Source organism: Pan troglodytes, chromosome 23, assembly GCF_028858775.2.
Source record: "Pan troglodytes isolate AG18354 chromosome 23, NHGRI_mPanTro3-v2.0_pri, whole genome shotgun sequence".
NCBI lineage: Eukaryota > Metazoa > Chordata > Mammalia > Primates > Hominidae > Pan > Pan troglodytes.
The window spans coordinates 47,678,513-47,701,817 of NC_086016.1; the positions used below are offsets into that span (position 1 = coordinate 47,678,513).

A 23,305-nucleotide genomic window follows, 5' to 3' on the forward strand; every position below is an offset into this window, starting at 1 on the left:
CCCAGCTACTCGGGAGGCTGAGGCAGAAGAATTGCTTGAACCCAGGAGGCAGAGGTTGCAGTGAGCCAAGATTGTGCCACTGCAACTCCAGCCTGGGCGACAGAGCAAAACTCCGTCTCAAAAAAAAGAGTGTTAGTGAGTATTCTTCTATTCTTCTTACGGCAATGCTGTCACTAAAAAATGGCTTATGTACTTGTTTCATACAGTTGATTGAGGCAAGATTAGTGCTGTACCCTTGAATTTTCATTTCTTAATTTGGTCACTCAGTTGCCGAGACACTGAGTCAAAGTTTCATTATTTACACTCAGGGCTGACTGGGGGAGACATAGACAGATTATTTTATGTGCAGTTTCCCAGTTTTTAATTAATTTATACTCTGCCTCTTTCAAAACCAAGTTTGAGATACCTTAAAAAATAAATACGAGAAAAAGATAAGGGGGGAAATTAGGGATAGTGGAAAAGCCAGATAGAAAAAGTAAGGATTCATGTTGTTTGGGTCATAAATTTGACTCCAGACTTAAGAAAGGCCCCGACAGAGAGAAAATATAATAAATAATGTGAGTTCTATTGTCTGTTCGTAAGATAAAAACACACATCACTTGGTGTATAAGAAGCCATGGTACTGAAGTTCAAGGAAAGAAGTGTTTCCTCTGCCCCCGGAAAAGGGGCCTCCATAGGTGTCTTCTGCAGCAACTGAGCAGCTCTGTAACCTGGGCAGCTCAGTGTCCGGAGTTCTGAACGAACATGTGGCGCCCTGCTGGTCTGGCTCAATCCAAGGGTGAAAGGTAGGGCACTGTGAATCTACAGCGAGAGCAGAAGGAGAAAATTCGTATGGTCTGAATCATTTGGCATTTATAGAATCTCTTAAATTGTCCAATGTGGCAACTTTCCTTCTAACGTTAAAAGAGATTTGCTGTTTCTTTAGGGGATTTATGGAATGAGGAAGTTGGCTTGCATTTAGGTGCCATGTTGCACAAAAAATTCTTATCTTCAGAGCTCTGGAATGATAGCCAGTGCAGGCAGTACTCCTGGCATGAGGCACGCAGAGACTGAGATGCCCAGAGGGTACAGCCACAGGTTCATCTTTCTCCCTGGGCATACATTCTTGGTGGAAGAACAGGCACACTTTACATTCTCCCTCTCTCCTTTCTCTCCCATCTGTGTAGTTGACTGTAGAAGTTTGGTGTGTGTGTTGTCAGCCTCACTGTGTCTACAGAGTAGATAGTATCCTTGTCCTACAGGAATATTGTTTCTTATAACTGAACTTAGCTACATATTGGGTGACAGAGGACCAGACTATATTCTCTGTCTAGAACATTAAATAAAGATACTCTGTTCTGATTCAGGGTAGATCCATAAGCATGAGCAGTCACTGGAACTGGGATTTGGGTTGTCATGGGTAGTGGAAGTGCTCAGGCCAGAGTGCTTCACTTGGCCTTGTGGCTCTGCCAGTTACTGGCTGAGTGATTTGTGCAAGTTACCATCTCTACTTCACTTACCTTATCTGTAAATGGAGAGGACAGTGTTGGCCTCATAAGGCTATTGCAAAGACTGAGATAATACATGAGAAGTGACAAGAACAGTGTCTGGTGCATAGTAAGTGCTCAATATGTGTAGATCTTTTATTTGGTGTTGTAAATTAAGGAGCTAAAGCAGATAAACCTAGCGTACCTCCCCACAATAGTAGATAAAAGCAGTTTTCTGAACAGGACATTTGGAAATCATAATCTTTTTTTTCTGATTCGTGATAATTTTATCCTTTTTCAGAGAAACAGCACCCAGGACTATCTTCCAAAGAGTTCTGGATATCCTAAAGAAATCTTCTCATGCTGTTGAGCTTGCCTGCAGAGATCCATCCCAAGTGGAAAACCTGGCTTCCAGTCTGCAGTTAATAACAGAATGCTTCAGGTGTCTTCGCAATGCTTGCATAGAGTGTTCTGTGAACCAGAATTCAATCAGGTAGTTACACACGTACCTTGGATTCTGTTTCTTTGTAAATGTGCATGCTGGTTTTGTCATTTGGTTTATCTGTTAGAAGTTGTTTTGGGCTGGGTAAGGTGGCTCATGCCTGTAATCCCAGCATTTTGGGAGGCTGAGGCAGGAGGATTGCTTGAGTCCAGGAGTTCAAGACCGGCCTGGGCAACATGGTGAGACCCTGTCTCTACAAAAAAAATACAAAAAATTAGCTGGACATGGTGGTGCGCACCTGTAGTCCCAGCTGCTCAGGAGACTGAGGTGGGAGGATTGCTTGGGCTGGGGAGAGGCAGAGGTTGCAGTAATCTGAGATGGTGCCATTGCTGCAGGCTGGGCCACATTGTGAGACCCTGTCTCAGGGAAAAAAAAAAAAAAAAAAAAAGTTGTTCTGGCATGATAGTATCACCCACTGTTATTGCAGGATTGCCCTTTACATCTGCGGGGAGAGGCCCTCTACAGGCCTCGCCATTGGAGTCTCTCTGACTAGTGTATAAAATAATGGAGTGTGTTTAACATTAGGGGTTAGATTTCTTGTTTGTTTTTATCACATGTTTTGAGGTGTTTGGTTCTTCATAGTGTTTTGAAGCTGATTTTGAGTCTTTGTTCCTAGATTTTACCTGCCTAAGTTTATATGCAGTTCTTGACCTCAGGTTGTAAATGTTTTAATTACTTTTAATGTTTTAATTTGTTACTCTTGTGTTTGAACAAGAAGCATATTTTGTAAATTTACAAGATGACCTGTCTTTCTTAAAGATCGTGTAAAGTTCCAAGCTCTGCTTCCACCTATTTTATGATGCGCACATTTTTAAAAGTAGTTAAAACATGAGCAGGCGAGCTGTCCAGTGCTCTTCTTTGCTTTTACATATTACCGTCTCCTCCCAGAACACAGCATCTTTCTTCTTTGATTTTATGGAACCTGCTTTTTATTAAAAATTTTTACTTGAAGTCAGAAGCCACAAACAGGATGCTCACTTTCTTTCCTGGACTTGGATGTAGACAGAGCCTCCAGGCTTCCCTGTCACCACTGTGACGGGTAAGCTTGGGCTGGTCCAGAAGCCATTTGAGGGACTCCTTTCGGTTAGACACATATACCTGAGGCTTTGATATGATTAATGAGATTTTTAAGATCAAAGGAGAGAGGGTAAAAAGTGAGTCGTGTAACTTCAATACTAAACCAAACCTGCCATCCATTTGAGGATAAATGGATAGAAACAACAATAATCTTGATAATAATAGTCAACATTCTAAAACATAACTAGTTATATGCTAGAAGCATCTGGCCAGAAGGCTAGTTTCTTTTGTCCTTTTCCAGTCAAAAGGTGCTCTAGTGTGATGGGGAAGGAAAGGAGAGCCGTAGAACTAACTTTTGACTGTGGCTGGCAGATACACCTTTGTGCTTGGCTAATCTTGGTGGGGAAGGGAGCGAGCATTCGTTGAGCCTGCCTTCGGCATTGGGCTTTGTCCCAAGGGCTTTGCTTGCAGTATCTTCTTTAATTCTTAGAACAAACTCAAGAAATTTTTTCATTTTTACAAAAGACGAAACTGTAACTTGGAGAGGTTAAATAACTTGTCTGAGAGTCACTTGTTAAGTGAGAGAGGCTGGGAACATTCTCTCCATATCCAGACATCTGACTCTAAAGCTTAAGCTTAACAAGCAGTCTGCCCTTACTGTTCTGAGCTTAAGCTCAAAAGCAGTCTGGGCCAGGCGCGGTGGCTCACGCCTGTAATCCCAACACTTTGGGAGGCCGAGGCGGGTGAATCATGAGGTCAGGAGTTCGAGACCAGCCTGGCCAGCATGGTGAAACCCTGTCTCTACTAAAAATAAAAAATCAGCTGGGTGTGGTGGCACACACCTGTAGTCCCAGCTACTCTGGAGGCTGAGGCAGGAGAATCACTTGAACGGGGAAGGCGGAGGTTGCAGTAAGCCAAGGTTGGGCTACTGCACTTCAGCCTGGGCAACAGAGTGAGACTGTGTCTCAAAAAAAAAAATGCAGTCTACCCTTGCTGTCCTGAGCCTTACACACTGGTCTTGTTGTGGATGACTGCTCCATCTTGACCCTGGACGGGTGACTTGGTCTTCCTGAGTATCAGTTTTGTCCTCTGTAAAACTAGGTAAGCAATGTCTTCCAAACAGGCTGGTTATGGGGTGTAAATAAGATTACTTATGTAAATACCTAATGCACATTGTGTGCTCAGTAAACATTAAATGCTTCTGCCTCTGCCTCAGGAATGAATGTACAACACAAGTTTATGTTAATACTTTCTTTCAAAGCAGTCAATTTTTATTTTCTTTTTTGAGTAATATATGCAAACTATAAAAATTCAAACATTACAAAAATAAATACTATGACAAGTAAGTTATCGGTGGTCTTTTGGTAGGGCCAGCAAAGCAAGGGCTGTGCTGTTTGTGATAATATCTTTTTATTGCATGCAACTTATGGTTGGGTGGAAATGAAAATGAACATTTAAGGGTGTTAATTTTTCTGCCTCTTCCCTTCTAGGATTGTATTATTATTCACTGTTGATTTTTAAAGGAAAATTTCAACCATTTAGGGCAGCAATTTTCAGAAAAGAATTTTCTAGTTAGAAATACTACAAAGATTCTAGTAAAGACTTTGTGGCCAAGCTTAACTAAGGCCAGTATTTCTGAGCCAGTCAAGATTCAGATTGCAACTAGTACATATTTTTCTGATGTTTTACTTTAAGTCGTTAAAGAAAGAGTTCATCAAAAGGTGTGATGCTATTAAAGCCTAGATCTTTTTACATCTTTTGCACTTTGTGTGGACTGGGACTGTTTTTGCTAAGAATGCATGGAATGGGGTATAATACAATAAAGCAAAGAATCTGAGTCATGGGAAACTTCAGGAAGTACTCAAAGAAAGCTGTTGGAAGCAGTTAGCTCTGCATGTAAATATAACCTCTACTGCTAGGGTTGCTATATTTTTCCTGTAAAGAGCCAGATAATAAATAATTTAGGCTTTGTAATCTCTGTCAGATTTCTCAGCTCTCCCATTGTAGTGCAAAAACAGCCATAGACAATATATGAATGAATGAACATGTCTAATTTTGTCTTTTTTAAAAAACCCAGGAACTTGGATACGATTGGTGTTGCTGTTGATTTGATTCTTCTGTTTCGTGAACTGCGAGTGGAACAGGAATCTCTGTTGACAGGTAGCATGCAATATAATTCATGGATTATTTTTATCTTTATAAAGGGTTCAAAACCAGTACTTTGAGTATTAACATCATTCATTGAAACACATGTTCTGTATTTCATGAGATAGGGAAACTTTAATAGTGAAATATTAAATAATTATAAAGTTGTAGCAACTTCGCTTCCTGAATGGCTGAATTTTGTTCCTTTCACATTTGTACGTTGAAGTCTGTCTGTTCCAGTTGCTGTAACAAAATGCCTTAGGCTGGGTAGTTTATAAACAACAGAAATGTATTGCTTACAGTTCTGGAGGCTGGAAAGTCCAAGATTAAGGTACCAGCAGATTGGGTGTTTTGCGGGGGCTGCTCTCGTCTTCATAGATGGTGCCTCTTGCTTTGTTCTCCTGTGGTGGAAGGTGGAAGGCAGAAGGCATAAACAAGCTCTCTGGGCCCCTTTTATAAGGGCACTAATCCCATTCACGAGGGCTCCACCATCATGACCTAGTCACTTCCCAAAGGCCCCATCTTATACTAGCATGTTGGGGATTAGATTTCAGCATAGGAATTTCGGAGGGGCACAGGTATTCAGATCATAGCATGGTCCTAACCCCCAGTACCCAGAATGTGACTGAATTTGGAGATAGGATCTTTAAAGAGGTAATTAAGGTAAAATGAGGGTATATGACTGGTATCCTTATAGGAAGAGGAAATTAGGACATGGCCATGCTCAGAGTAGAGACCATGTGAAGACACAGGGAGAAGATGACCATCCACAGGCCAAGGAGTGAGACCTCAGAAGAAATCAGCCCTCTCGACACCTTGATCTTGGACCTCCAGCCACCAGAACTGTGTAAAAATAAATGTCTGTTGTTTAAGCCATTCAGTCTGTGGTAAGACTAATAGACCATCTTTTAATATTTATGAATGTGACAGGCCCTGGTCCAGGTTTTGGGTGTGATTGAAACAGTGACCAAAACAGACAAAAAGTGTCTGTCCTTAGAGAACTCACATTCCGTTGAGAGGAGCCACATGTTAAGTGTCTAAGTCAGGTATCTAGTGTGATGAAAATGGAACTTAGCTCTGATTGTTAACGGTTGTTGACTTGGGATTAAGAGAAACACCACACTTCTTTAGACTCATTAGTAGAATGGTTTTGGTCTTTGTTCTTCTAGCATCAACATCTTTCCTTTGGACAGTGGTTATTATCTTAACATAATGTTTAAAAAAAACGTAGATTTTTAATTTATGATCTCTTTGTGCCAGGAATTGAAATACTTTATGGGTAAACCTAAATTATTTGATAAAAAAATCTTAATGTAGGCTGGGTGCCGTGGCTCATGCCTGTAATCCTAGCACTTGGAGAGGCCAAGGTGGACAGATTGCTTGAGCTCAGGTGTTTGAGACCAGCCTGGGCAACATGGTGAAATCCCGTTTCCAAAAAAATACGAAGGCTGGGTGCAGTGGCTCAAGCCTGTAATCCCAGCACTTTGGGAGGCTGAGGCGGGCGGATCATTTGAGGTCAGGAGTTCAAGACCAGCCTGGCCAACATGGTGAAACCCCCTCTCTACTAAAAATACAAAAATTAGCTGGGTGTGATGGCGCATGCTTGTGATCCCAGCTACTCAGGAGGCTGAGGCAGGAGAGTTGATTGAACCCAGGAGGTGGAGGTTGTAGTGAGCCGAGATCGTGCCATTGCACTCCAGCCTGGGTGACAAGAGTGAAATTCTGTCTCAAAAAAAAAAAAGAAAAAAAAAGAACCGGGCATGGTGGCACACGCCTGTAGTCGCAGCTACTTGGAGGCTGAGGTAGGAAGATTGCTTGAGCCTGGGAGGTGGAAGTTGCAGTGAGCTGAGATCACGCCGCTGCACTCCAGCCTGGGTGACAGAGCAAGACTCTGTCTCAAAAAAACAAAACAAAACAAAAAAACCCCAGAAAATTTTAATGTAAATTTCCAGGTGGATAAGTTAGATGTACTAAATTATAGGTTAAATTTTATTGTTGGCTGGGCGCAGTGGCTCACGCCTGTAATCCCAGCACTTTGGGAGGCTGAAGCGGGCGGATCACGAGGTCAGGAGATCTACCTGGCTAACACGGTGAAACCCCGTCTCTAGTAAAAATACAAAAAATTAGCTGGGCATGGTGGTGGGCACCTGTAGTCCCAGCTACTCGGGAGGCTGAGGCAGGAGAATGGCATGCACCCAGGAGGCGGAGCTTGCAGTGAGCTGAGATTGCCGCGACTGAACTCCAGCCTGGGCGACAGAGCGAGACTCCATCTCAAAAAAAAAAAAAAAAAAAATTTGTCGTTGTAATAACGTCTTTACCTTATAATTCAATGAATATAACCTTTAAATGAGAAGTCTCCAGTTGCATTTAAAATATTATTTGACTTACAAATTGTTTTATATACAGTTTTAATGCCTGTACTTTGCATATAACATGAGGCATATTTCTTTTTTTTTTTTGAGATGGAGTCTTACTCTGTCGCCCAGGCTGGAGTGCAGTGGTGCAATATTGGCTCGCTGCAACCACCGCCTTCCCGCCGGGTTCAAGCGATTCTCCTGCCTCAGCCTCCCGAGTAGCTGGGATTACAGGCGCCTGCCACCGCACTTGGCTGATTTTTTGTATTTTTTTATTAGAGATGGGGTTTCACCTTGGCCAGGCAGGTCTTGAACTCCTGACCTCATAATCCACCCACCTCGGCCTCTCAAAGTGCTGGGATTACAGGCGTGAACCACCGCACCTGGCCACGAGGCATATTTCTATTGATGTTAATATGTGTGCATCTCTTGGTAGATAGACAAGAACTAGAGGTGATGGTCTTTTTTCACAGGTGAAATAGGCTAAATTAGCGTGTTAGAGCACTGCCTGGTTTGGTTTAATTTCTGTGATTTCCTAGTGTTTTCATTTTAAACTCAGTTTGCTAAAAATTCTTGGATCTTGCTATTTGATTTTGAAGTATTCCTTTAGGAAATGGTAATTAAAAATTAATTACTTCCCTTAAGAATTTACAGACAAAGTGCATCACCATGTTTTTTTGAGCATCAGTTTTTAAAATAATCTCAAGAAATGGAAAGGATGTAGGATTTAGTTGTGAAATGTTTTTACGATATTATATATTTAAAGATACTTCTGTAGCTCCGTTTTATAATAAAAGGGAAGCATCAGTACTCAAAATTGGGGAATTATAAATTAGCAGTAAAGTCCGTGTTTCACAGTGTCACTTGGGAGGGCAGCTATTTTGAGGTCTCTGTGTGGTATAGTAATTGAGAAAGAAAGTTGAGAATGTACTGTGTTTTATAATTGCTGATCCTGATGGGGCAGGCAGTGTGGCGCTCCAGAGCTGCTGCGCTGTGGTGGGCGGAAGGAGGTTTCTCTTTTAATGATATATCCTAAATAAAGAAGCAAAGGGGAAGTGCTGTACAAATGCTGTGATTAAATAACTATTAGAGTGGAGCCAGCCCCTCCACCATGTGCTGGATTTCATCGCCACTTGCCCACGCAGAAGCTTTTCTCCTCAAATTATCCCCTTGCTCTCAGGCAGCCTCTGTTTTTTTCCTCTTTACTCCATCATTTTCATCAGCATGTAATATGCCCTCCCATTTTTCATTTAAAAATATCTTCTTTTGACTCCATGTCCCCGTCAGTCCAGTATCTCGTTTTTCTGCTCTATCCCAAATGTGCTACAAAAGATGTATTTAGTTTTTACAATATATGGTAAAAGATTATTTCATCCTTCACAGGATTACTTTTCACTGAAGCAGGTAGATGACCTAAGAAAAAAATTAACGGAGCAGATATCTGAAACTACTTTTATGAACCAGTTTGTCATTGAGGAGTAAATTGATTATTTGGTTGTTAGCTTGGCTATTCACTTATATTCACTAGGCAGAGAGGGCAGATTCTTACAGACCTGTTACATGTTAGCTCTATTAAATGTTGTTCTTAATTTAGGTAGTTGCATTTGTATGAGTTTAATTATTTTTTATTGATGTGAGATTCACATATTGTTAACTATTTTAAAGTGAACAATCGAGTGGCATTTAGTACATCCACAGTATTGTGCAACTACCATCTCTACCTAATTAAAAAAAAAATTTTTTTTTTTGAGACGGAGTTTGCTCTCGTTGCCCATGCTGGAGTGCAGTGGCACAATCTCGGCTCACTACAGTCTCCGCCTCCCAGGTTCAAGCAATTCTCCTGCCTCAGCCTCTTGAGTAGTTGGGATTACAGGCACCCACCACCACGCCTGGCTAATTTTTGTATTTTTAGTAGAGATGGAGTTTCACCACATTGGCCAGGCTGGTCTCGAACTCCTGACTTCAGGTGAACCACCCACCTCGGCCTCCGAAAGTGCTGGAATTACAGGCGTGAGCCACTGCGTCCGGCCTAAAAATCACCCTAAAAGGATACCCTGTTTTCATTGAGCAGTTGCTCTCTTTCCGCCTCCCTGTAGCCCCTGGCAACCACTATTTAGCATTCTGTCTCTGTAGATCTACCTACTCTGGATATTTCATATAAATGGAATCATAGAATTAATTATGTGACCTTTGGTGTCTTACTCCTTTCACTTAGCATAATGTTTTTATTTATTTATTTATTTTTTTGAGACGGAGTCTCGCTGTCGCCCAGGCTGGAGTGCAGTGGGGCGATCTCGGCTCACTGCAGGCTCCGCCCCCTGGGGTTCATGCCATTCTCCTGCCTCAGCCTCCTGCATAGCTGGGACTACAGGCACCCGCCACCACGCCCAGCTAATTTTTTGTATTTTTAGTAGAGACGGGGTTTCACCGTGTTAGCCAGGATGGTCTCGATCTCCTGACCTTGTGATCCGCCCGCCTCGGCCTCCCAAAGTGTTGGGATTACAGGCGTGAGCCACCGCTCCTGGCCTTTAGCATAATGTTTTTAAGGTTCATCCACCTTGTAGTGTGTATCATTACTTCGTTCCTCTTTATGGTGGAATAATACTCCATTGTGTTGATATATCACATTTTGTTTATCCATTCATTGTTTGTTGGACATTTAGGTTGTTTCCACCTTTTGGCTATCATGAGTCATGCTGTTGTGAACATGCTGGTACATCCAATTGTTTATCTGTTTTTAATTCTTTTGGGTGTATACCTAGGAGTAGAATTGCTGGGTCATATGGTAACTCTGCTTACCATTTGAGGAGCTGTCAGACTTTTCCATAGCAGCTGAATCATATGACTTTTCACCAACACCGTACGAATGTTCCCATTTCTTGCATCCTTGCTGACTCTTTCTTTCTGTGTTGTAGTCATCCTGGTGGGTGTGAAGTGGGGGTACTTCATTGTGGTTTTGATTTGCATTTCCTAAATGATCACGTACTTATTGGCCGTTTGTAAATCTTCTTTGGAGAAATGTCTATTTGAGTCCTTTGTCCAGTTTTTAATTGGGCTGTTTGTGTCTATTTCTTGTAGAGTTGTAAAGGTTTTCTGTACATTGTAGATACTTGGGATAATATTGAATCTATAGATCAATTTGGGAAGAATTGCCATCTTAACACTATTGAGTTTTCAAGTTCATGAATATGGAACATCTCTCTATTTATTCAGGTCTTATTTAATTTTTCAGTTGTGTTCCTATTTAGTAGATAGCTTGTGTTTAGCCACAGATATTATTGGAAGGATATTATTGAGGCAAGAAGGAAAATGGAAAGGAAGTAATATTTCTCATCACCTTGAAAATGGCAGCTAGTGAAATGACCGAATTTTAGTTGGAATTCAGCAATGAAATTCGGATTCAACAGTGAAACTTAGAAAAAATGTTATGGTGTGTTAGTTCAAACCTAATACAAGTAATCTTTTAAAAAGTATTCTGGTTCCTAACAAAGCGCCTGTACTTTTTTGACTCTTTCTCTGTGAGAACTTTATTCTAGGTAGATTTTTTAGCAGGGTATGTGTGCCAGTTTTTTGTTACCACACTTGAGGTAAGAACTGTAATTACATTGTCAAAATAATATTTAGAGTATTATTTTCAGGGAATAATTGCAGTGGTATGACGAATATATTATGCCCATCAAATTTTATGTAAACACAAGCATGAGTTATTTTAATTGAGTTATTGGTGTTGTTTTTGGCCTTTATTGTTTCTTACTCTGTAAAAATAATGTTGGGATTTTTGAGGGTCTTCATAACATTTGCAGTATTTACATAAAGATCAGTTGATAAGCTGTTTGGTAAAGTAAACTGTCATTTGTACCTGTCTGGAGTTTTCTTTTCTTGTGTCTGGGACATCTTTAAGCCTTTTCCTTTTCAGAATTGTGTTCTGATCCTGAGCATTAATCTTACGTGCCTGATGAGTTGTTGGATCAGTTGGTTTTCAGATCAACCTATACTGTTGGCTTTTTGCATGTTCAGTTTTATACAGATCTGAGTGTTAATATTCTAAAATATTCAGTAGAAATCTTTTTTTTTCTTTTTCTTTCCTTTTTTTTTTTTTTTTTTTTTTTTTGAGATAGAGTCTGGGTCTGTCTCCCAGGCTGGATGCAGTGGCTCAATCTTGGCTCACTGGAACCTCCACCTCCTGGGTTCAAACAATTGTCCCTGCCTCAGCCTCCTAAGTAGCTGGGATTACAGACGCCTTCCACCACGCCTGGCTAATTTTTGTATTTTCAGTAGCGACGGGGTTTCATCACGTTGGCCAGGCTGGTCTCGAACTCCTGACCTCAGGTGATCTGCACCCCCCTTGTCTTCCCAGAGTGCTGGGATTACGGGTGTGAGCCACTGCACCCAGGCAATAAGTTAATTAATTTTGTATGTAGAGTATATTGTTTTGGTAAGGCATATTAATTTTTTTTTTTTTTTTTTTTTTTGAGACAGAGTCTCACTCTGTCTCCCAGGCTGGAGTGCAGTGGCATGATCTTGGCCCACTGCAACCTCTGCCTCCCAGGTTCAAGCAATTCTCATGCCTCAGCCTCCCAAGTAATTTTTTTTACTTTTAGTAGAGATGGGGTTTTGACATATTGGCCAGGCTGGTCTTGAACTCCTGGCCTCAAGTGATCCACCCGCCTCAGCCTCCCAAAGTGCTGGGATTACAGGCGTGAGCCGCCGCTCCCAGCCATGGCATATTCATGTTATTCCCAAAGTGAACTTGTGGAGACAGACTTTAATTTTTAAAAGAAGCAAGCAGAAACTTTCTGTTTAATAACATGGAGAATATTTCTTAAGATGCATTTATTTATTGTGTTTAATCATTTATTTATTTATTTATAACTTTTGTATATTCTTAGCTTTTCGCTGTGGCCTGCAGTTTTTAGGCAACATTGCCTCACGGAATGAAGATTCCCAGTCTATTGTTTGGGTGCATGCTTTCCCAGAACTGTTTTTGTGAGTATATTGATAAGCATTTTTCTAACTTGTGAGAAGATTGTGGTTATATTTTTCCATTTTATATAAAGTTCGAAAACAGGAAAAAGTATCCCACTGTAATAGAGTTCAGGATAGTAGTTGTTCTTGGTGGGTGGGTACCAGCTGGGAGAGGGCACTAGGGAAACACCTGGGTCCTGGAAGTGTTCATCTATATCTTGACCTTGGTGGTGGTTACATGGATGTATACATATCCCAACTTTGTTCATTGAGCTGTATGTACACTTAAGATTTGTGCCCTTGATTGTATATCAGTTTACTTTTACAAAAATAAAGTCATGGATAAAGTAAGTAATATTGTTAAGGACACTGAAATTTATAAGAAACAATTAAAATAGAACATCAAAGTATGGGCAATGAATTAAATTTGTTTATGTATTGAATACTGATATGCTGAGCACAATGCTGTATGTTTTGGAAGATAAGAAGAAGATGTGGATAAACAATCAGTTTATCCATGTAAGAAGTGAGTAACCAGTCCATTTATAGTGTAAGATGTGGGTAACCATTCCATTTGTCTCGATTGGATCCTGGTACTTTTTCTGGTGATTCTACTTCTTAAAAACCAGCTCTGTTCATAAGAAATTGAGCATTGAGGTAAAAGGTGAGCAGGGAATAGAGTCAGTATACCTAGTAGGAAAGGCACAGTCTGGGAGTGGGAGACCTGGCTTCGAATCTAGGCTTTGGTGCCAATGAATGGGGTGACTTTGATGGTTGCAACAGTATAAGCAGCACAGCAGGGTAGCAGCTGTTGTGTACATACCCTGAACTGGGCATTATCCGTATATTTTTTCTGTTCTCACAATAGCCTGCAGAGTAAGTGTTACTGTCTCCCCATTTGGACAGATGAGAGACCTGAAGCTCATCACTGGTAAATGGCAGAGGTAGAGTGTAAACCCATTGCTGCCATCTGGATCCAAAGCCTATCTATGCTCATTGTAAATACTGTGCTGCTTAAATTCCGTGATGCCCTTCCTTGTTGTACAGCTTTCCTGGGCTCCTCTGTGAAGTATAGCGTTAAGATGGGATAAACTCTAATTCACCTGTAGCTCATGGAATTTCTCAAATTCCTGCAAATAATTAAGAGTTGAAGGTGTATATATATTAATGTTGCATATATTAATGATATTTGAGCTTAGGTGGCAGAAGAGAATTACGAAATTCAAGCTACAGAAATAGACATTGCTTATTTTTGAGAATTCATTCCCTTAAAACATTTTGGATACCTAATATCTGCCAGGTTTTGGGATAGATGATTAGAATGTGGTGGTAACTTATATATTCGTTATTCCTGGAGGATTTCATTCTTTGATTGGGGAAGTAAAGGAACAGGCACATACGTTGTGATGTAAGAACTAAGGTAATTAGGGCAAATCCAGGGTGTAATAGAAAAACAAGGGAGAGGCTTAAGTGTAGGACAGTCAGAGAAGTCTTAACAGTTTACATGTTGCTTTTAGATGATCTCATTTGATCGTCATTAAAAACCCTGTGAAATAGAGAAGGTTTTGTTATTGTATTTTATTTTTTATACCAGAAAACACATTAAGAGAGGTTCTTTGCCTTCACTTTTTATGCATTTATGGGACAGATATAACCAAATTTGAAGTCCAGTTTTGTCAGGTGCTGGCTTTGTGCTATTGGCCAAGTGAAGCTAACAAATTCTTTATCTGAAATATATGAATAATACCTCCTTCAGAAGAGTATTATGAAGTTTAAATGAAAAAAAATCCTGCCATATTGCATAACCCATGATATAATTGACAATCAATATGTCAGTGACCTTCCCCAGGTCACCTGCTGATAGCTAGAGGAGCTAGGAGTTATAGTGAGGCTCCTGACTCCAAATTCTATTTCTTGCCCCACTATACCATCTCTTCTGTAGGCATCTTGTCCCTAAGGACTATTAAAGCAGTGCCAGCAGTCATTGAGGTATCATTTTGTACCTGTTGATTTTTTCTTTCTAACAAGAATGAACATTTTAATGTTTTATAAATGTAATCATTTTAATCTTTTTCTCTAATGGTAAGTTATTTGCTTTTTGCCTTCTGAGTTCTATGTCAACTTCAACTTTAATATTTTGGATACTTTTTATTGTGACTAAGTTTATATTTACTATTTTTACAGTAAATAATCTACTTATTTTAAAGTGCTATAATTCTAAATCCTCAAAAGTATTAGCATGTAGTGAATTTGGTAATGGTATTACTGTTATTTTTGTGTTTTATCATGTTACTAAATTGGGCTAACAATCTCATTTCCTTGTTTGGAAGGTCTTGCTTAAATCATCCGGACAAAAAAATTGTTGCCTACTCTTCAATGATTTTGTTTACATCCCTTAATCATGAAAGAATGAAAGAACTGGAGGAAAACCTCAATATTGCAATTGATGTCATAGATGCTTACCAAAAACATCCTGAATCAGAATGGCCGTAAGTATCTTGCTAGAAATTTGATTGCTTTGGGGCATCCTGACAGATCACTTTCCTTGCAGAGGTTTTAAGTAAAAATTTGGACATTGTGATAATTGAACGATAAGTTAAAACTTAACATGTGTTGAGAGAATTAGAGAAGATTTTGAGCAGAATCTAGAGAACTTGTGAATGAGGTGAATAAAGTGAGGCTTGAATTGAGCCTTTAAGGACAAAGAGAATTCTTTAAGGTGGTGAGGAGCGGGAAAGACATTCTTGGTGTGTGAAAAAACAGTGTGAAATGCCCAGGCACCTTTGGAGTGCACAGATAAGACTGTTGTGGCTGCAGTAGCTAGTTCATTAGATCAGAGGTTGGTGTCAGCCTTGTAAGCATCTGTGCAGATGAGATAGTGACTGCCATTCAAATTGCCCCCCGATACATAATGTACTGCCACCCTTCATACATAATGTGTTATTTCTCTGTGATTGCTTTTAAGATTTTTCTTTGTCTTTTCAGAGGTTAATTATGGTATTGGCATGGATTTCTTTGGGTTTACTCTTTTTGGGGTTTCCTCAACTTCTTGAATCAATAGATTTATGTCTTTTGCCAAATTGGGGAAGTTAATTTGGAAAATTTTCGCTGTTATTTGTTTGAATACTTTTTTTCAGGCCCTTGTTCTCTCTCCACTTCTTCTGGGACTCCATGTTTTAGGCGCACACACAGTCCAAGGCAGGGCCAAGGCTGTGGCTCAACTGATGGGACTGTGAAAATAATAGAAGTTACAACAATCTACTTTTAGGTTTAGACAGTTTGTTACTTATATAGACAGAGAAAAGAAGCCAAAGGGGCCAGCTCCTCCTGATCCTTGTCCCAGACACCACAAAGACCTGGATGATTAGGATGTGAATTGTGAGATATCCCATTCCTGAGGAGGCCTTCTTGACTGTTTAAAGAGGCTTTATATGCTAAGAGGGGCAAGGCAGAAAGCTCTGTACCTCATTAGCACCAAACTCATTAGAACCTGTCTCATGACAGCCTCCCCTAGGAGACAGAAGCGCAAAAAGGATACAGCCTCAGAAGCCTCAGGCCCCTCCCATCTCGGGTTCCAGGAGGATCACAAGCTATTCAGCAGGCAAGACTCAGATTAGCCGCTGTTCAAGCTCTGGCATGCATGGTATATATGGATACATCCAAGGTCACCAGGGCACTATGTGGAGCTGTTCCCCTAGACTCTGAAGATACAAGTGTTAGTCTTCTGTTGTTGTTTTGTAAGTCCCTGAGGCTCTGTTCAGTGCTTTTTTTTTTTTTCCAGTCCATTTTCTCTCTTTGCCAGTACTACAGTGTCTTGATTACCGTAATTTTATAGTAAATTTTGAAATCAGGAAGTGTGAGTTTTCCAACTTTGTTCTTTTTCAGTTTTGTTGTCCTGGGTCCCTTCTGTTTCCATATTAATTTTAGGATCAACTTTTCAATTTGTTAAAAAAAAAAACAGCTGGAATTTTGATAAGAATTGCATGAATCTGTAGACCAACTTGGGGGAATATTGCCATCTTACCTAGATTAAGTGCTCCAATCCATGAATAGAGGATATTCATCTATTTATTTAGGCCTTTTAAATTTTCGTCAGTTATGTTTTGTAGTTTTTAGTCTATGAGTTTTGGGTGTCGTTGGTTCAATTTATTCTAAGTATTTTATTCTTTTTGATGGTATTGCAAATGGAATTCTTTCATTTTTGGATTGTTCATTGCTAATGTGTAGAAATACAACTGATTTTTGTATATTAATCTTCTATCCTGCAATCTTTCTTCCTGAACTTATTTATAGTTTTAGTAGATTTTTTTGTGTACATGATTCTTAGGATTTTTTCTGTACAGGACCGTGCCATCTGCAAGTAGGTAATATTTTTTTCTTTCCAGTTGGGTTGCCTTTTCTTTCTTTTCCTTGCCTAGTTTCCCTGACTGGAAATTCCAATACAATGTTGAGTAGAATTGATGAGAGCAGACATATGTTTCTTATTTAAGATCTTAGTGGGGCAGTCTTTCAGTGTGCTGTTGCCTGTGGGGTTTTCTTAGAAGCCCTTGCTCAGGATGATAAACTTTTCTTCTACTTCTACTGATTTTCTTTTACTTGTTGAATGTTTTTATTATGAAAGTCTATTTTATCAAATATATTTTGTGTCTGTTGAGATAGTCATATGGCTTTGTCTTTTAGTCTATTTAATACTTTGTCTAACAGTGATTTTTATACTTTAAATCAACTTTGGATTTCTGAGATAAATCCCACTTGTTCATAGTGTATAATCCTTTTTATATGTTGCTGGATTCGGTTCATATTTTGTTGGGGATTTTTACATCTATATTCATAAGGCATATTGGTTTGTAGTTTTTTTTTCTTTTTGTGATTTCTTTTTCTGATTTTGGTATCAGGTAAATACTGACTTTACAGAATGAGGTCTTGTTTTGTTTTGTTTTTGGAAGACTGTAAAGGATCGGTATTCATCTTTAAATATGTGGTAGAATTCACTGGTGAAGCCATCTGGTCTTGGGCTTTTTATCATGGTAAGGGTTTTGGTTACTAATTCAAACCTGTTACTTGTTACAGGTCTTGGTTTTTTTTTTTCTGAGACGGAGTCTCACTCTGTTGCCCAGGCTGGAGTGCAGTGGTGCGATCTCCGCTCACTGCAACCTCCGCCTCTTGGGTTCAAGCAGTTCTCTGCCTCAGTCTCCTGAATAGCTGGGATTGCAGGTGCCCGCCACCACACCCGGCTAATTTTTTTTGTATTTTTAGTAGAGACGGGGTTTCACCATCTTGGCCAGGTTGGTATTGAACTCCTAATCTCATGAGCCACCCGCCTCAGCCTCCGAAAGTGCTGGGATTACAGGCGTGAGCCACCGCGCCCGGCCTCTACTTGTTACGGGTCTATTCAGATTGTTGTCTTCTTGGGTTGGTTTTGGTAGTTTGTGTCTTTCTAGGAATTTGCCTGTTTGGTCTAGGCCAGGGGTCCTCCAGCCCCCGACCTGTGGACTGGTACCTGTCCATGGCCTGTTAGGAACAGGGACACATAGCACAAGATAAGCAGCAGGCAAGCAAGCATTCCTGCCTGAGCGCCACTTCTTGTCAGATCATCAGCCACATTCTATTCTCTTAGGAGCACAAACCCTGTTGTGAACTGCGCATGCGAGGGATCTAGGTCTCACACTCCTTATGAGAATTCTATTACAACTAATGCCTGATGATCTGAAGTAGAACAGTTTCTTCCTGAAACCGTCCCCCGACCCAGTCTATGGAAAAATTGTCTTTCATGAAACCAGTCCCTGGTGCCAAAAAGGTTGGGGACCACTGGTCTAGGCTGTCTAATTTGTTGGCACAAATTGTTCATAGACCCTTAGAATTTTTTTATTTATGTAAGATTGGTAGGAATGTCCCCTCTTCATTCCTGATTTTAGTAATTTGAGTCTTCTCTTTTTTCTTGTTCACTATAGCTAAAGGTTTCTTAGAGTTTTTGCTCTTTTCAGAGAACCAACTTTTGGTTTTGTTGATTTTCTTTACAGTTATTCTCTATTTCATTTCTTTTTGCTGTAATCTTTATTATATTCTTTCTTCTGCTTGCTTTGGGTTTGGTTTGCTCTTCTTTTTCTAGTTTCTCAAGATGGAAGGTTAGGTTACTGATATGAGATCTTCTGTCTTTTTTACGTAGGCATTTACATCTACAAATTTCCTGGTAGGAACTACTTTAGCATCCCGTAATTTAGTATTCTGTAAATTTTGGTGTTTGTGCTTTTATTTTCATTTATTTCAAATTATAGTCTAATTTCCTTTGTGACCTATTGGTTATTTGGGAGTTTGTTGTTTAATTTCCACATATTTGTTTATTTTCTAAATTTCCTTTTGTTACGGTTTTCTAATTTTATTCCATGTGGCCAGAGCACCCACTTTATATGATTTCATTCTTTTTGACATTACCTAGGCTTCTTTTATGGCCTGATATATGGTCTGTCATAGAGAATGTTCCATGTACACTTGAATAGAATGTGTATGCTGCTGGTTTTGGTGGCATGTTCTGTAGATATCTATTAGCTCTGGTTGGCTAGATGGTTGATAGTGTTGTTTAAATCTTCTGTTTTCCTGCTGATCTTCTGTTCTAGTTCTTTTCATTATTGAAAGTGAATTATTGTCCATTTTTTCCTTCAGTTCTGTCAGTTTTTGCTTCCCTTATTTTCATGCTCTGTTAAGTACACACACACACGTTTATATTTATTATCGTTATACCTTCTTGATGCATTGACCCTTTCTCATTATAAAATTTATCACAAATTTTGTTGTTTATGTTTTAATAATATCCCGTTTTTAAAAAAATCTATTTTTACATATGTTTTGCATGTAGTAGTCAGTGTGTGATTAGGCCACAGATTTTCTCCAGGGAGTAAGCCTTGAGCCACCTGTAATCCCACTTGCATTCACAGGTGAGGTATGAGCTTTTTCAATTTTGGCTTCTTGCAGTGTAATCTTTTATCATTCTATTGAAATTATACCTAATTTTGAAATTATTTCTTTTTCTGAATATTCATTTGTATTTCAATTAAGATTTACAAACAAACAGAAGTTGGTACATACAATAATATGATGTGTTTAACTTAGAAAACTTCCTTTTGTATGCAAATGTAACATGACAGGATCAATCATTAGAGTCAACTTACTTAGAGAAATTTTCTGTAGCTGAGTTCCGTTTTATTTGTTGAGTACCTTGGGTCTGTATTTTAATCATCTGCAGTTTTTTTTTTAGCAGCTTGGAATAAAGGGCAAAAGGTCATAAAGGGCAAAATATAAAATCTGTTATAATATAATATAATATAATATAATATAATATAATATAATATAATATAATATATAAATAGCTCAAGTTAAAGGTATTAGAGACCACTAGAAGGAATTCAGAAAGGAACAAAGGATGGATCTAGTAGTGGTTAAATGATCACTTCTGCAGTCCAGGTGCGGAATACTTTGATTTATGTGAGAGGAACTCTACATTTGGTAACAAACAATGAGATCACAGAATATCCAGAGGCTTCCGACAGAATTGTTGTTTTTGCTGTTAAATATAAACTCATCCCTGGAAATTGGAGAAAACCCACTTTCTGCCTTTTTTCTCCCCTACATTTTAGGAGATAGGTGGCAAATAATACAAAACTACATGGTCTTAGAATTCATGGTTTCATTATGTTTTCTTTTCTTCCTTTGCTTGTTTCTTAGAAAAGGGCAAATGTGATTCCAATAACTTTGGGTTTTTTTATTTGAGTATACTAGAGACACAGGAAAGTGTAGGCGAGAAAGTCTTTGGCACTACTTGGTTTGAATTATTGGGATAATGTCTTTCTAAAAATGTCTGTTCTTTTGTTTGTAGGTGTGAAAGATGTTTTCATGCTCTTAGATAACCCTAGATGAATCCAGGGATTCTATTTTGAGTTCATCTAAATCTGAAAGTCCAGTAAATGTGCACTGGTAGGTTAGGTCAGTCAGTGCAGAATTACACAGTAGAGGAAGAGGTAGGACTGCCTCGTGCTGATCCTGTGATGTGTTGGTTGCTTTGTCTGTGTAATCTCATTTTCACATTGCTGCCATCCTGTGAATTGTATTTTGCTACTATGTACCTATGAAAGTTAAGCAGAGTAAACCAGTCTGACAAAGGTCACACAACTAGCATATAGCAGAGGCAGGATTGCAAGTGATGCCAAACTCGAGGGCCTATCCCATTTTTATTAATACCATGTCATGTGTTATGAAAATTACCAGTTTTCAGAGAGGAGGCCTGCATTTCAAAGGTGAGGCATGAACTCTTTTCAGTTTTAGCCTCTTTTGGTGTAAACTTTTTCTTTCTGAGACAGAGTCTCACTCTGTTGCCCAGGCTGGAGTGCAGTGGTGTGATCTTGACTCACTGCAACCTCTGCCTCCTGGGTTCAAGTGATTCTCCCATCTCAGCCCCCTGAGTAGCCAGGACTACAGGCGTGCGCCACCACGCCTGGCTAATTTTTTGTGTTTTTGGTAGAGACGGGGTTTCATCATGTCAGCCAGCCTGGTCTTGAACTCCTGACCTCAGGTGATCTCCCTGCCTGTCTCCCAAAGTGCTGGGATTACAGGCATGAGCCACTGTGCCCGCCTAAACTTTTATTAATCCATTGAACTTTTTACCCAGTTTCACTACAAAAATGAAGTTATAACTGGGAGCAAAGCATTCTTTTTTGTTAATATTTGGGTTATCTAGTTGATTTATTTTGTATTCTCTAGGGATGTGTCTTGCCTTATGCATGTACATTTTATTATCAGCTTGAGTGTAACAATATTAGGAAGATAAACATAATTGTCCATCCTCTTGCAGTCTGAATCTGTTGCCCCTCTTCTGTTCGCGCACAACAGCCATGCATTCCACTTTCATGGCACTTAGCGCATTTAATTGTCCATTAGACTGTGAGCTCCCTGTAAGGCAGGATTTAGTGTTGTTTGTTATTGGATCTTTAACAAGATAATATCTGGCATGTGATAAGCATTATTTTAGTCATGATTCTTCTGAATCTAAGTGACTGAAGTCCACTTCAGATGGTTTATGCACATAAAGGGATTTATTGGCTTATGCAACTGAAAAATTCCAGGGTCATTGGGTGAAGGCACGGTGAATCCAGGGCTGAAAGATGTCATCAGTATCTGTCTCATCTTTGTCTCATTTTTCTCCTGTGCTGGCTTTGTTGTAAGGCACATTTCCTGCTTCCTGTGTTGGCTGCTGTTCTTGCCTGCTCAGGGTTGGCATGGCCCACGGCTGGTCCTCAGACCACTCTTCTCCATTATTGCTCATTCTCTGGGTGACCTCATCTCATACCACAGCTTTAAATACCTCTTCTAAATTGATGATTTCCACATTTATGTTTCTGGCCTTGATCTCTTGCTGAAGCTCTAGATTTACATATACAGCTTCCTATTATGTGCTTCTAATTGGCATCTGAAATGTATGAAGGCTGCGTCCAAACTTTTGATTTCCCCCACGCATAACACCTCCTGTTACTCTACCAATGTTTGTCGTTCAGTAACTGGTACCACCGTTTACTCGTTTGCTGAGGCCTGGAACCTGAGTCCTGATTTTCTTTCACTCTCACCCACTTATACTCATCAGCCCTATCTTCAGAAGGTGTTCCACATTCACCTACTTCATGCCTCCTCTGCCATAGACATCTTTCATTGCTACTGCCAGAACTTTTTTACTCATCTTTCTGTCTCTCCTTTTGCGCTTTGAATCATCACACAGTAGCCAGAGTGACCTTTTAAAAATTACTGTAGCTGTTGTCACTCCTTGCTTAAATAAACCATTCAGTGCCTTCTTATTGCAACCTAGAAGCAAATCCAAAGTACTTGTCATGTCCTGGCGTCTGACTGACCACCTCATCTTATTTCTTACTACTTTTACTCCTGCTCCTTAGTTCCATCTGGTCTTACTGTTTTTCTTTGAATCCTCCAAGTTTGTTCTGTCCTGAATCTTTACACCCGCTGTCTTTCTGCATGGAACCTTCCTTTGGATCTTCCCATGGCTAGCTCTTTTAGGTCTCTGTTCAAATATCTATCATTTCGACTGAGAGACCTTCCCAGCACTTTATGTTCAGTAGTGTTTCCTCTAAACCCGTATCGCTTGACTCTCTTTTATTCATTTGTTTAATAGCACTTACCACTATCGAACATTATACAAATCTTATTTGCTTTCTTGTTTATTGTTGGTTGCTAGAATGTAGGACTAGCTCCATAAGGCCCTGGAGTTTGTCCTGGTCATCATTCTATCCAAAGCACCTAGAACATGTGTTGACAAACTATGGCCCATGGTCTGAATCCAGCCCACTGCTTCTTTTTATAAATAAAGTTTTATTGGAACACAGCCAAGCTTGTTTATCTATTGTCTACGGCTGCTTTCATGTAACAGTGGCAGAGTTGAGTAGTTGTGACGGAGACCATTTGGCCTGCAAAGCTTAAAATATTTACTATCTGGCCCTTTATGGAAAAGTTTGCCAACCCCATCCGTTGAAGGGTTTTTGGTAGTAGTATTTGTTGAATAAGTCTAGTGATTGGTGGCATTGTTGTCCTTCAGTCACTTCAGGCTTATCTGAAGCAGATAAGCCTGGTTCTCCTGAACCAGATAAGACTTTGGTGAGAGACCCCCAAAGGGTCTGTATCGTTGTTCTCTAGAACTCTATACAGGCTTCTTCATTTTACATCAGCAATCTATTCCTGAAAATCAGACATTCTGTGCAAAAAAGTCACTGAGAGCCTACTTCCTTCTTAAAAATGGGGACATTATAAAATGTTACATGTCTACCCAAAACCCCAGTCAGTGTCTTAAAATAGAATCAAACTAA

The 23,305-nt window shown here is 39.7% G+C and overlaps 1 protein-coding gene across 2 annotated transcripts in view; it reads left to right on the forward strand.

The window, feature by feature from the left end:
* ATXN10 (ataxin 10) overlaps positions 1 to 23,305 on the forward strand; it is a 175,272-nt gene that overhangs the window by 16,570 nt on the left and 135,397 nt on the right. For both annotated transcript variants that reach the window (XM_054675394.2, NM_001280473.1), the window contains 4 exon segments: positions 1,768 to 1,959; positions 5,063 to 5,145; positions 12,374 to 12,470; positions 14,780 to 14,938. In XM_054675394.2, the coding sequence (XP_054531369.1) occupies positions 1,768 to 1,959; positions 5,063 to 5,145; positions 12,374 to 12,470; positions 14,780 to 14,938 (531 nt within the window).